This window comes from Ascidia mentula, chromosome 1, assembly GCF_947561715.1.
Source record: "Ascidia mentula chromosome 1, kaAscMent1.1, whole genome shotgun sequence".
Classification (NCBI taxonomy): domain Eukaryota; kingdom Metazoa; phylum Chordata; class Ascidiacea; order Phlebobranchia; family Ascidiidae; genus Ascidia; species Ascidia mentula.
The window spans coordinates 10056791-10070644 of record NC_138566.1 but is presented as its reverse complement, the minus strand read 5'-3'; the positions used below and the strand labels follow the sequence as shown (position 1 = coordinate 10070644).

Here is a 13854-nt window from a genome sequence, read left to right as displayed (position 1 = left end):
TGAATAGTGTTAAGTTTTTTTAGTGAGAGTGCCGATCCTCCACCCCAAGCACCAATAGCGTACTGAATATGAGAATATACAAATGAATAGTAAACATTTCTCAACGTTTTAACGTCAAGATAATTTTGCAACTGAAAAAAAGTGCCACATGCTTGTGACAATTTCTTTTCCAAATAATGAATGTGAGTTGTCCAGGTTAGTTTGTCATCAATATATACACCGAGGTACTTTATATTATCTGATCGCCAAACGTTTTTCATGTCCGATGGTGATGGTGAAATCGCCAGTGCTTGAGGTGGAAGGGGAAAACAACAGGAACTTTGTTTTCCGAATGTTGAGGAAAGTCAATTGTGCCTTAACCATTTGTCAACATTTGTGAGTTGTTCGTTAACACGGGATTGTAAGTCAATAAGTGATAGGGAGGCCATTGAAAGAACCGTGTCGTCAGCAAACAATTTAATTGTGAAAGTACTTGCGGGAGGTCATTCATGTACAATAAAAAAAGTAAAGGAGCTAATGGCGAACCCTGTGGACAACCGCATGTTATGGGTTTAATATCTGACACAGAATTTCCTATTCTAGTGCATTGACTTCTACCTACAAGGTAACTACGGATTAAGTGTAGGGTATTTACCCTAATTCCATGCAGGCGCTCTAACTTTTCCAACAACTTATCGTTGTTTACGGTGTCGAATGCCTTTGACAGATCTAAAAAATGGAGCATGTAAGTAACCGTCTAACAGCTTCTCGTGAATATCGTAAATGGCAAGTGACGTGGAATGTTTACTTCTAAATCCGTATCGATGCTGTGAAATTAACTTCCTTCTTTCCAAGCAGTGTACAGCTTCAAGTAGCTGTGATGGCGAATGCGGCGTAACACCATGAAGAAAAGATCTTCAGGAATACGTGTGCGTATAGTTAAAACATGACTGGTTTAGTTTTATTGTTTCTTTTAAGTTTTACACCTTGTTTTTTTACACAACTAATATAGCGTTTATCCCTTTTCATATTGTCCAAACTTCAACAAATGTTTGGTTTAGTGGGTTTATCGCGGTGGTCTTGCTGTATAGACTTGGGACTCAGTGGACAGACTTATTTAATAAATGAAACGCACGTTGCAATATCAGCTGGTTTGAATCAAATTGACTGAGCGAGTGCCAGTTAAAACTCCGTTTGCATTTTTTGTTCCAGCTGTGTGATAAATTCAGTCGGGAAACATGCGTGGTGCTACAGTCCATGACCAATTAACCACCTACACTGAAGATGACGTAATGATTTATTTGCTATATGTGTCGTAACGATGGTCGATTCCATGCATTTTATCGTCATCACATTTCACTTCCTGGACAATGTTGGTCTCGTGAATTTTCAGTTTAACCTAGGTCGCTATTTTTTTCAAATTTTAAGACAATTATATACTCCAAATCTGGGTTTCGCCGGGTGTACGCAAGACCCACTCCAACATGGTTATTAACTTACATTATGCCTGCATTTATGCACATATTTTTTTACAATGTTACATTTTTTACCACAAAAAGGTTATTTTAACCAATATCGCATGAAGTAATGACGTTATTGAAATTAAACGATGCAACAAGTTGCCAGGAAGAAAAATAACAGGTAATACACCAAAATAAAGTTTTAACAGAATTCAATTATACAACAAATGAACACGAAGGGGCAAAATTCCACCACTAGAGGGGCTCCATATATAATTTTTTCTGTGATGCCACTGAACAATTGTTGTGCTATGCCACTGATCAATCGTGATCAAAGTTGGCAAATCGCTTGATATTTTGGGCAATAATCTTCAGTCTAGAAATTTTTCATGTAAACCTGTTGTTTCACAGCCTAACTTGTATACCACTGCTTTAGATTCAAGTCCTAGTGTTACATAAATTACTTCTAAGATAAACAGAAAAGTAAAATTTTTGCGTTTTATTGAGCAAAACTCATTTCTTATTTGAGTTCTTTGACGCTGAGACCTGGTGGCAACGATTGGCGAAGTTTTTCTGCCTTATCCTTGTCTTGTATCACAAGGGTGTAAAGGTAACGACTGCATCGTACCTGTAGTATAACATGAAACACTGTTTCAATTGAAAGTGACACAATCAAATATTATCAAAAGGTAATGCAAAAACCATTATCATAATGAATTTTAGTCACATAGCTTAAAAAAAATTAAAAAATGTACAAAGTTAACCCCCCAAAACATTTCAGTCATGATGGGTATGTTTTAAGTGGTTAGGGTTATATTATTTGCATTAATTGCCTAAAACATCATTCTCTTCTATTCTTCATATCACACATTTTTTGAAAACATTACTGTTTTGTTAATTGCCGTTGAATATGAAACATAACATTGCTTACATAAATTGTTACTGATGCTGCCAGGCATATGGGCCAGTCTCTTTATACTCAGAATTATGAGAAAACCTGGGAGTCGTGTTCCTTATTTAATTCTGTTATCAAACACCACATGATGCGTTCACAAACCTTAAATTTTGTGTTATCCTTGTTCTTCTTAATCTTAACTGATTTGGCATCAGTCCGCCTAGCAGTCAGAAGAAAATCCTTGATTTCGTGGATTTGTTTTGGCATTTTGGCACTGAAAAATACAAATAAAGTAGGTTAATGAACATGTACTGCCGACATAAATTTGATTTGAAAGAAATTGATTCAAGAAGTTACTTTGTCATAGCGTGATTAGGTTTTTGTTAAATAAAATGAATAAAAATTAACTCACTTCACCTCGTTGCAAAGCCGAAAAGAAAGTTCTTGATCCGAACCAACAAAATATTCCTATTGTATCATAGAAATCACAGGTTAAGTGCATTTTTTGAAATGTCTTTGTCTTTTCCATTGCCAAATAAATACAAAATTTGTCTCAAAAAACATCAATAAATTATTTATTATTATATAATCAAAGTTTATCTTTCATACAAAACAAGAAAGTTTTATTAATTCGGATATTTATTATGGAAATGTTTTTGTAACACAGTTTAAATATTGCATTCAATACTCTGATTGTAATTGCACACTGATTGTAAGTTTTACACAAATATTTTTGAGCTCTATAAAGAAAAAAAATTAATAAAAAAACACACAGCGCTATCTCGTGCTCATCATGTGACGATGTCACGCTTCGTCGGTCGTGGAAAGTCGTTTTTCCCCACAATGTTGGCTTTCCAGAGAAGAGAAAGCGAAGTTGGTTTTTAGAAGCAGGTACGGGTAATTCTTGGAAAATTTTGATTTGGTATATTTGGGAAACGTATGTTTTTACTTTGATTTTCTTGTGATAAGTTTTGGCTCTTTATACTTGCCTGTTTCCCGTGATGAAATGTACTTGAGCAGTTTAAGGCACATTTAATATTGACTATGCAATTTATGCCTACATTAATTTATGAAGATGTGAGTTATCCATATTTCACAGAATAAAATTATGTTTGTTTTTATAGTTCGTTAATGGTGTGAAAAGAATGTCTTCATCCCGATTTGAAGTGGAAAAGGTTTCTTCTGGCAACCATGATCCTCTCGTGAACTCAACTGAACGGAGAGGATCAACAAACAGTATTACTGATGAAACCTCAGGGTTAGTACAAAGCAATGGCCCTGAGAGTAATGCTGTGCCCAAATCAGAAAGCGATGACTTCATAATGATGACTGTTGGCAATCATAATGAGGAAAGTTCTCCAGTTGACGAAGTCCCTGAGGAAACAGTAGAAGCTGAGAAAAAAGTGCAAGGCACCAGGTTCCATGTTGAGTTTGTTGACCCAGCCAATCCTGATAAATCAACACCAGCATCACCTGGTCATGAAACAGTGCAAAGCGACTCACATGACACTTATTCCAAAAGCTACTATCAAAAGACATTTGGCCATAACACCCAGGAAGCCATTCCAATGAGTGAGTACTACAGAAATACGGCATCCATGACCAACAAAGCCGCGCGACCAAGTCTTGGCCAACTTCATGATGCACCTGTAGATATTGAGTCTCGCTCCCAAAGTCAGCCAATAGCAGAAGAACTTACCACGGATCAAGAGCAACCACCTGTACAAGCACCAATCAAGTTTGGTTGGATCAAAGGAGTGTTGGTTAGGTGTATGCTGAACATTTGGGGAGTTATGCTTTTTCTTCGTTTATCCTGGGTAGTGGGTCAATCTGGCATTGGTTTAGGTCTACTAATTATTGGGTTGTCTGCAATCGTAACTGTTATTACAACATTGTCCATGTCTGCGATATGCACCAATGGACAGGTCAGAGGTGGTGGAGCTTATTACCTCATATCCAGAAGTCTTGGGCCCGAATTCGGAGGGGCCATTGGTCTAATATTTTCCCTGGCCAATGCTATTGCTGTTGCCCTGTATGTTGTTGGATTCGCTGAGACTATTGTGGACTTGTTATTTGAAAACAACGTAAGCATGACTGGGAGTAAAATGAATGACATTAGAATCATAGGAGCTATTACTGTTGTTTTACTTCTTGGCATAACGCAACTGGGCATGGCTTGGGAGTCAAAAATGCAACTGGTGTTGCTCTTTATTTTGCTGGTTTCTATGGTCAACTTTCTCATTGGAACATTTATTCCTGCTAGCCAGACCAAGAAAGCAAATGGCTTTTTTAACTACCAGTCCAGTATTGCTGCAGAAAACTTTGCTCCTAATTTTAGAAATGGTGAAAACTTCTTTTCAATATTTTCCATTTTCTTTCCAGCAGCTACCGGTATTTTGGCTGGTTGTAACATATCCGGTGACTTGAAAGATGCACAGAAAGCAATCCCCAAAGGTACTCTATTGGCAATTTTAATTACAAGCATTGTTTATGCTGGATTTTTGGTGATATTGGGAAGTGTTGAGGTCCGTTTTGCTACTGGAATTGTGGCAGACTGTGCAGCAAATGCCACTACATATAACTGTAGTACTGCTGCATGCCAGTTAGGTTGTTACTACAATATGACACTGGCTCCTGGGTGCCAGCAATCAGCGGACTCCACCAGTAAGTGTTTACCCTCTGGGCTTTTAAATGACTACCAGGCAATGCAGAAAATCAGTGCGTTCGGACCAATTATTGTTGCCGGTATTGTGGCTGCAACACTTTCTTCTGCCCTGACTAGCCTTGTTAGTGCCCCAAAAATTTTCCAGGCAGTTTGCCGTGATAAAATCTTTCCGCTAATTGGAGTTTTCGGGAAAGGTGCACCGGTCAGTGACGAACCCAGACGTGGATACATACTGGCATTTGTCATTGCCCTTGCTTTTATTTTAATAGGAGATCTTAATGCTATCGCCCCGATCATTTCAAACTTTTTCCTTGCTTCCTACACATTGATCAACTACTCATGTTTTTCTGCCTCATTAGCAAAGTCTCCTGGTTGGCGACCAGCTTTTAAATATTACAATATGTGGCTTTCCCTTGTGGGTGCTTTTATTTGTTGTGCGATTATGTTCGTTATTCAGTGGTACGCTGCTTTAATCACCATCGTCATAGTGGTTGCTTTGTACAAGTATGTTGACTACAAGAAACCTGACGTCAACTGGGGCTCCTCCACACAAGCCTATATTTATACGCAAGCTCTTAATCACACCCTGAAACTCACATCTGTGGATGATCACGTTAAGAACTTCAGACCTCAGCTTTTGGTTTTATCGGGTTCTCCTAACCATCGTCCAGCTTTAGTACACTTAGCATCTCAGGTCACGAAAAACATCTCGTTAATGGTATGTGGGAATGTCAAGATGGTCAAAGGAAAAGGAGATCTCCGTAATAGCCACGCCGAGAATCAGCAAAGTCAAAAGTGGTTAAAAAAACAACATCTTCGGGCATTTTACCAATCTGTAGTTGCAGAAAACCTGGACAATGGTGTTCTCACTTTAATGCAACTATCCGGACTGGGAAAATTGAGAACAAACACGATACTCATGGGTTTTATGACAGATTGGAAACAGAGCAAGGGTGATAAGATTGCAGAATACACCAATATTATACATAATGCCTTTGACATGAATTATGGTGTATGCATTTTACGAATGGTGGAGGGGTTGGATGTTTCACAGTACATGTCCACAGATAATATTATAATTGAAAGTAAATCTGATTCCAGTGGTTTCAAACGGGATGATTCTTACTTGTCAGAGGCAGGGAACATGGGTGATTCTAACGAAATAGTTAATCTTAAGAAGAATGCGGACAAAGGAAGTAGCAATCGCCTTGTCCACATTGCGTCTGCTGCTAAGGATGTGGCAGGAGATGTGAATGCAGCCAAGTTGAAGGCTTCTACTCAATTTCAAAGCATCCAGGGCAAAGGGAAGACAATCGATGTATGGTGGCTCTTTGACGATGGTGGTCTAACCATTCTTTTGCCTTATTTGATTTCTACAAGAAAGCAATGGTCTGGTTGCAAGTTGAGAATCTTTACTGGTGGCAAGAAAGATCGGATTGATCAGGACAAACGGACCATGGCACAACTTCTCACCAAGTTTCGCATCAGTTTTGAAGATGTTATTGTTGTGACTGAGATTAACCGTAAGCCAAACAAGTCGTCCCTGCAGAATTTTGAGAAAATGATTGAACCATATCGATTGTATGATGAAAGGGAAGACTCAGACGAGAAAAAACTTGGTGACACAGACCCGAAAAACTCTTGGAAAATTACAGACAATGAGCTAAAAATTCACAAGGACAAAACTAACCGGCAGATCCGTCTGCAGGAACTCTTGCAAGAGCACTCCAAAGATGCTGCTCTTATTATGATGACTTTACCAATGGCCCGCAAAGGAAACTGTTCTTCGGCATTGTACATGGCCTGGATGGAGGAACTAACAAGAGACTTGCCTCCAATGATATTGCTTCGTGGCAACCAGACTAGTGTTTTGACGTTTTATTCATAATTAAGGTGTAGACATGTATTTTCTTTCGAATTAGGACAATTATCTTTGTGCATTGCTATGGTTTTTGGAAATATGTCATCATACATTTTGCACAAATAAACAAAAACTAAAGGAAGCTCAAAATTTTATGTCATAACCCAAGAATAAACCTTTCTTGTAATTGAAGTATTAATTTTAAAGTGGGTGTGTGCCTTGTAATTTATTCTGTTTACTAATTTATATTGTATTTATTCTACCAATTCTTTAACAATCAGTAATGTTGCTATTTGTATGTGAAAATTCATTTGACAATTGTTAGCAGAACCTGATATGCCAGTTCAATGCCACCCGTTTCTTTTTACTTTTTCTGTAACAAAACTTACAGATATTTCATGACACAGTCTTAAGCTGCACCCCATCTGTCAAACATTTCATATTTATTTTAAACTGCCTATATCCTAACACGCTGCTTTTTGGAATTTGTTGATTTACCACTTGTATAAAGCACTTGCTTGTTTTGGTACAAAATTTTGTCATCCTATCTAAATGATATATAAACAGCAATATATGAACTATCTATAATTACAATGGCTAAAAGTGTGTTTGCCTACATTACTTTTTACTGTACTCCTATTTCACACTGCTGTCTCTTGATTTCGGATTAAATCACTATCTATCTTTATCAGAGTATAGTAATTGTATTTAAAGCAATGTGCTGTGTTACAAGTACTATTTGTTTTCAGATTTGTAGGGATTTTTACTGACCTGATAATATCTGCATTATGTCGGCCTACAAGGCAGTGTATGCTGCACTGTATACTATCTTTCTTTTGGTAGTGATATCACTAGGTAATTACTTGTGAAATGCTGTGGGATCCCAATGGTGCAACTTTTCATTTTGTGTTTCCTTTAGGTTTGTATCTCTTGTTCACTGATCAGTTCTTCAGGTTTGATGTTGGCTGGCTTCTGCTTTCCATATCTCCCTATGCTTATGCATGTGTGGGAATTGGACTAGCCATGGCTTTTTCTGTTGGTGGTGCAGCTTGGTAAGATTTGTTTATTTAATGTCTACCATGGTGTGTCTTTGCAATAAATTCCAATCATAATTTTCAAAGGGGCATTTACACCACTGGTTCATCCATAATGGGAGCAGGCATATTTACGCCAAGGATTTATTCCAAGAACTTGGTGAGTTGCTTCTGCATTATAACTTGCAAACAGTTTTTACCTCGGTGTGTGACATTTTAGGTGAGCATCATCTTTTGTGAAGCTGTTGCCATATATGGAATTATTTTGGCCATTGTCATGTCCCAGTCTTTGGTGAACTTCAACCCAGATTTATTGGATGAGGCCACCATGGCAAAGAACTATTTTGCGGGTAATAACGAAACATGTTTGATTCCATATGTTTCAAAGTCTAACCTGTTTGCATCACCATAGGTTTCTCTATTCTTGGTGCCGGTCTGGTAACAGGTCTTGCAAACCTGGCCTGTGGTATTTGTGTTGGAATTGTTGGAAGTGGTGCTGCCCTGGCTGATGCTGCCAACCAGACTCTCTTTGTTAAAGTAAGTTTTTTTGTACATGTCAGAACTCTTTTTGTTCCAGTAACTATTGTTATTAGATTCAGACCTTCAACTGAGGTGTTTTTGTGTTTAGAAATTATAAATCTTGAAAATTATTAAATGTGTTTTAGGTGTTAATTGTGGAGATTTTCGGGAGTGCCATCGGCTTATTTGGAATTATTGTTGCCATTATCATGACCTCTAAAGCACACATGCAGTCCGCAATAACTGCATAAACTTTTAGTGTATATATTACAACGGTATTGGACTTCCATTTCAAACTGGGTCGTCAAACTCTTTAGAAAAACATGTATGGCAGTGGATCTTGACATCTTTTACTTATAAAGGTCCTTTACTGTTGTTATCACAACTTATAACTGCAGCGTTGTATATCTATGTTGAAGATTTATTACTTGTTGTGTCCGTATTTTTGTGCAATATCTGACTGACGTACAAAGCTCTACCGCGAAACAAAAATGGGATTGAATTTGGTCGAAATGGTTGCTTTTTGTTGAATTATGCTGGAATTTTTCTCACCACAATTTCGTGAATCGTCCGAGTTCTGTTGATCGTTCCACAAGAATAAATCAAAGTTTAAAGTTGTACAACTTAAAATGTTGAGAGAAAAAATGTTGTCACAATTGAGCAATCAGGCAGTGTTTCAGATTCAGCTGTGTCGGATTATACTCAATATCGTGATTACCACTTGAGATACATTTCTGTCTTATGTCACTCTTTTTTTTTTCAATTTGGATCTCCGTCTTCATTCACCTAAGTGACTGTCCAATTAAATTGAGCGCCGCCTTGTCAGCTGCGGGAGCCCAACGCTTGAGAAAGTGAATTGCCCATTGTTCTACATTCCAACAAGGCTCTTGAACGGATACAGAAAGCCAGCGGGCTCTTCTGTAGATTACTTTTAACTTTCATCCGCGTTTCAAAAAATGGCCGTGGTAAGCTGTATCTGGAAAGCGGTAAGAACATCCGGAATCGCACCAACCGCGAGGTTAGCATCCCGTCATTTACGAATATCAGTTTAATATATAAACTACACACGCCTTTATCTGTTCAGACACGGAATGTCGGCACAGTTGGTCGAAGGCAAGGTTTACGTGTTTGGAGGATGTCACTCTGAAACGGAGGTACAAATATAAGCTGATTCCATGTTGGCAGTAAACAATAATGTATCACTTTCTTCGCAGGGAAAGTTAGTCTTTTACAATGATCTTCACCTGTTGTCAGGTAAAATACTTTTGCATAAAAACTTTTCTTACATAACAAATTTTTGCGTGGTAGTGCAAGACACAGAGATAATATGGGAAACAGTGGAACAAGCGGGAGATGTACCTTCTCCAAGAGACAGCCATTCCATGTGGTAAGGCAGTACATATAAAGTAATTTTATTAAATTACCGGATTGTTTTGTTCTGTCAGTTATATTGATCACGACTTGTACCTATTTGGGGGAAAAGACCAGCTCGTAAGTGAGAAATGCATAACAGGCATCTCCAAGCTTTCAACAGGTAATTTACGCTTGACATTCGGCAATAGTATTTAGATATTCGTGTCAACGGAATTGCATTAAGACCGAGCGCTGTGGAGCAAATTGCATACAACGGGACAGCAACCATCAGCGGTCAGTTTTTCGGCTGGGCCCATAAAGAGAAAAATCTTCGTTTTTGGGGGGATATGCAACGGCACAGCCACGAATGATATGTTTGTATTTGACATAGGTAAAGCGCCCCCATGATTTGTAAAGTTTTGTTTTGTCATTCCCATGGTATACCTCAGATAACAACTGTTGGGAAACCATTCAACCGTGTGGGATTCCACCAAGTCCGCGATGTGATCACGGATTCGCAATAGTAGAAGGCATTTTGTACATTCAAGGTGGATCGGGGGGACAAAATTGCTACTACAACGATTTGCATAGTTATGATCCTGGTAATGTCCTTAACTACTTTATAAATATACCTTAAATAATCATCCAAAAAATATGCATTATAGGCTATATAGCCTGTTCAAACAGCAGTAAAACACTGTAATACGAACGGCTAATAATGTATGTTTTTCTGCAGAGACAAACTGCTGGCATCGACCAGATGTACGAGGCCTTCTGCCCTACCCAAGAGCAGGCCATAAGTTTGTGGCTCATCGCAACAAGGACATTTATTTGATTGGAGGTTATAACGAAACATGCGATGATGCGTCCACCTGCCTACTTGGAACTTACAAATATAGTTTGGGTATGAAAAATATCCTGGAATATGATAGGTTGTCCCTGATTGGCTCCATTACAGCATCGGAAAACCACTTTATACTTTTAGGAAGCAAAAAATGGAAACGTCCCGTTGCGGCCGGGATTTGTATGCCAGACAGCCCCCTGCACGGTCATGATGCGTTTATATTACACAGCGCACTTTACGTGCTGGGCGGTATAGAATACAACAACGAGGAAACAATGCAACGCATTCGAACATTAAAGTTGATCAATCCTTCAGAACGGAAACCAGTGATCGAACACCTACTTGATGATTTTTGTGTGGAGGTAAATCTGCCTTCTTTCGGTTACAAAAATAGGCCGACCTCGTGGCTCGTTATACAATTCAATGAACGCTTTACAGCACCACACAAAGCCAAACGATTTAACTTCATGCAGCAAATTGTTCGCTCGGTGTGAAAAACGTTATTGCACCTTCAGTCTATAATTACGTTGTTTAGGACCAATGACAATTACTACGTATTCTAGAAACCTAGATATTTTCACATTACTTCATAATTGTCTATGCCATTTCGTTGAATATGAATATGCTTTTAGAGTTCCCCGTCGTGTTGGTCGCCGACTGAAAAACCATCAGTATCTTACAATGTTGAATCTACGTCAAATGAAACAGAAAATCACATCAGAAGTTTGTCAGTAACGGAAAAGGTCGGTTTCCGGCTTTTCTTTGACAGTAATTGTACTATAATAGCGTCAAGCATTATGCTCGTATTAAGACTTTGCCTCTGAACAATGCTCTAACCAGCGGAGATCTAATGCAAGTTGATTCGGTTGAACTTCATATGAGCCTGCAAAGAGCTGCTCGCGCTGAACTTGCATCCGCCAGACAAGCCTTCGAAAACGAAAGAGTTGAATTAATTCGGTACTACAAATGACTGTATTCGTCTTTAAAAAAAAAAATTAAAGCATTCAATTACAACCGACTTTTTTAGGCTAGTGGATAAAGAGAGAAGCGAAACTAGAGCTCTAATGGAAAAACACAAAAAGCAAAACGAAAGTTGGTGGCAAGCCAGAATCCAAGAAAACGACACCCAGAGGAGAAAAATAACTGTTGCTTGGGTAAAAAGTGACTATTATACCGACAAATGCTTATGGCCAAGCGCAAAAAGGGTATTGTCGGTTGTATAAGACTAAAAAGCTTCCTTTTCACAGTTTTTAGATTTTGGTTTTCTTGTATTGCGTCACAGAACGTTTTTAACAATCACTCACCTCCTGCTCTTTTATTGGTAAATTAATTCGTGCTTGCACGTGGAATCCAACGCGGTGAAATCTTACCGCGGATACCGCTCGTATTATACTTTTTGTTGTTCTTTTAGGAGCGAATTTTATCCGAAAGAAAAGTACTGGCAAACGAACGGGAGATTCTTGAGACGAAAGCGAAGCAGGTGGCCCAGCTGCTGAAACAAATTACAAACGTTTGATTTAATATATGCGTTGCAATTTTCCATGATATCAAAAGTACCAGAGGGTTCTTTCAGAGATGATCTTCGACAGAATAAACTATGACGGAATATTTTGCATATAAATTTGGATGCAAACGCAAAACGACAGTATAAGTTGTTAATGTCAACATAGGCCAACTTGGCCTGTATGTGCATGGCTGTGAAATTACTCCCTTAATAAAATTGCTTATATGGATGAACACTATAGGGTTGCTTATCTCCAACATTTCTTTTTATTTTCAAGAGCAGCGTTTAAGAAAAAGCAAATGTGGTTTTTCTGTGGGTTTTGAGTTGTATGGCGCAGTCCAACAAACGTTTCAGATGTATTTTCGTGCCCAAGTGGCAAAAACAAATAAGTAATCACGATTTTATTCATGTTTAGGCTTAAACAGGCTGATGGTACGCTAGGTTTATATCTCAATTTTGTGATTTGCGGGCAATTTGTTGTTTAAACATCTATTGTTGATTCACAAGACAACATTTCTAGAGCTCCAAAAGGAGTAAACGACGATCACACCAGTATGAGATCTTTATTAAAGAAATATTAATTTCGCCTATTGGCATCTTCAGTTTCTGTCTGAAAACAGAATAGCAATAAAAATTAATTAAAAAAAAACACAACAAAAACAAAATAACTCAACGGTAGGTCCACTTTCGGGTCTGCCACGACAAAAATTCTATTCTATTCACAAGACAACGTTGACAGTGTAAATAACTCGAAGTGTTTCTGATATATTTAACAGTGTCTCGATGGCCTGAGCGGTTATTGAGTCTCTTCGATTGTTAAATCTGCTTCTGCCTCTTTCTGTAAAGCACCCAGAACTAGGATATTTTCCCGAATTATTGTATTCATTTCTGTTATCTTCTGCATTACGACGGTACATTACAACTTTCAATACAACGTTGATAGAATGTCATTGAATAGAATGGCGAAGACTAGACTTGACTTGACTTGACTGAATTTACGGGTGAAGACTGGGCTCTTTAACGCTCTCCATTATGAGAGCTGATTGGTCAATAATGTCACGTGATATCTTCAGGCGCTTGAAGTAAAATAATACAAGAACATAGATGTGGTGTGACATAAGCATAGGAGAACATTTTATGTGGCAAAAAAGGATGTTGAATGAATCACTTTACTCGAGATTATTCGATGGCTAAATCATTTGGGTCACATTATGGGATTATGCAGTAGATGTGCAAAGCTGCGCGCACAACATTACGCAATACAAGCACTGGTTTCTGTAACGTATGTTACAACAGCCACCTGCAATTGCCGTATGGGGGTGTTCCGATTAGCAATCGTCAAAAATAAGTGAATGTATTCTTATCCTGGAATGCAAAACTATTGGCTACCATTTGTTTAAACTTATTTGTGCACTTAAAACGATTAATAATTCCAAACCTTGCGATTTGTGGCCAAGCTATTTGTGGTAGCATTAATTGCATCTCTTGCGCCATCTATAAGTAAAATTATCATTTTACACCAGTCATGTGGGTTTGTGTCGTCACAGCGGAATGCAATATCACTATTTCAATCGTATTAATTTGTTCGTTTGCTATTAATTTACTTCATAAATTTAATTAAAGTTCCTAATTTTGTAATATATAGACTAGAGGACAAACCTCGGTCAAAAATTGTGGAAAAGTGGTGACGTTTTTAAGCGAATTTTAAACTAGAAACTACCGGTGTTTGCGACATGTGTG

General features: G+C 38.1%; 4 protein-coding genes across 4 annotated transcripts; 3 read left to right on the top strand and 1 right to left on the bottom strand.

The window, feature by feature from the left end:
- Nucleotides 1-1923: 1923 nt before the first annotated feature.
- Nucleotides 1924-2778, bottom strand: LOC145901952 (large ribosomal subunit protein eL38). Its single transcript, XM_082989775.1, has 3 exons — nt 2747-2778; nt 2497-2608; nt 1924-2067 (listed from the first exon to the last, which is right to left on the bottom strand). Exons 2-3 carry the CDS (start codon nt 2599-2601, stop codon nt 1960-1962), a joined length of 213 nt encoding a protein of 70 aa, XP_082845901.1. The 5' UTR covers nt 2602-2608; nt 2747-2778; the 3' UTR covers nt 1924-1959.
- A 385-nt stretch (nt 2779-3163) lies between these two features.
- On the top strand, nt 3164-6901 carry LOC145897417 (solute carrier family 12 member 2-like). Its single transcript, XM_082985704.1, has 2 exons — nt 3164-3225; nt 3459-6901. The coding sequence occupies exon 2, from the start codon at nt 3480-3482 to the stop codon at nt 6885-6887; it is 3408 nt and encodes a 1135-aa protein (XP_082841830.1). The 5' UTR covers nt 3164-3225; nt 3459-3479; the 3' UTR covers nt 6888-6901.
- Nucleotides 6902-7590: 689 nt separating this feature from the next.
- Nucleotides 7591-9027, top strand: LOC145897424 (V-type proton ATPase 21 kDa proteolipid subunit c''-like). The gene is made up of 6 exons (XM_082985717.1): nt 7591-7715; nt 7780-7912; nt 7982-8054; nt 8115-8244; nt 8307-8431; nt 8560-9027. Exons 1-6 carry the CDS (start codon nt 7649-7651, stop codon nt 8662-8664), a joined length of 633 nt encoding a protein of 210 aa, XP_082841843.1. The 5' UTR covers nt 7591-7648; the 3' UTR covers nt 8665-9027.
- Nucleotides 9028-9369: 342 nt separating this feature from the next.
- On the top strand, nt 9370-12126 carry LOC145912910 (uncharacterized). The gene is made up of 13 exons (XM_083000361.1): nt 9370-9431; nt 9498-9567; nt 9628-9667; nt 9722-9800; nt 9859-9947; nt 10011-10157; nt 10216-10368; nt 10503-10670; nt 10752-10972; nt 11243-11353; nt 11422-11567; nt 11638-11764; nt 12022-12126. The coding sequence occupies exons 1-13, from the start codon at nt 9370-9372 to the stop codon at nt 12124-12126; spliced, it is 1518 nt and encodes a 505-aa protein (XP_082856487.1).
- The last annotated feature ends 1728 nt before the right edge of the window (nt 12127-13854 follow it).

Excerpts from the sequence above, each read along its gene's own strand:
- LOC145901952 (XM_082989775.1), bottom strand. The coding sequence starts at position 2,601 with ATGCCAAAACAAATCCACGAAATCAAGGATTTTCTTCTGACTGCTAGG. Across the intron at positions 2,068-2,496 it reads AGGATAACACAAAATTTAAG|GTACGATGCAGTCGTTACCT; the intron begins GTTTGTGAACGC and ends GTTATACTACAG.
- LOC145897417 (XM_082985704.1), top strand. The coding sequence starts at position 3,480 with ATGTCTTCATCCCGATTTGAAGTGGAAAAGGTTTCTTCTGGCAACCAT.
- LOC145897424 (XM_082985717.1), top strand. The coding sequence starts at position 7,649 with ATGTCGGCCTACAAGGCAGTGTATGCTGCACTGTATACTATCTTTCTT. Across the intron at positions 7,913-7,981 it reads TCTGTTGGTGGTGCAGCTTG|GGGCATTTACACCACTGGTT; the intron begins GTAAGATTTGTT and ends TAATTTTCAAAG. Across the intron at positions 8,055-8,114 it reads GGATTTATTCCAAGAACTTG|GTGAGCATCATCTTTTGTGA; the intron begins GTGAGTTGCTTC and ends GTGACATTTTAG.
- LOC145912910 (XM_083000361.1), top strand. The coding sequence starts at position 9,370 with ATGGCCGTGGTAAGCTGTATCTGGAAAGCGGTAAGAACATCCGGAATC. Across the intron at positions 9,948-10,010 it reads CATCTCCAAGCTTTCAACAG|ACCGAGCGCTGTGGAGCAAA; the intron begins GTAATTTACGCT and ends AATTGCATTAAG. Across the intron at positions 11,765-12,021 it reads GAAAAATAACTGTTGCTTGG|GAGCGAATTTTATCCGAAAG; the intron begins GTAAAAAGTGAC and ends TTGTTCTTTTAG.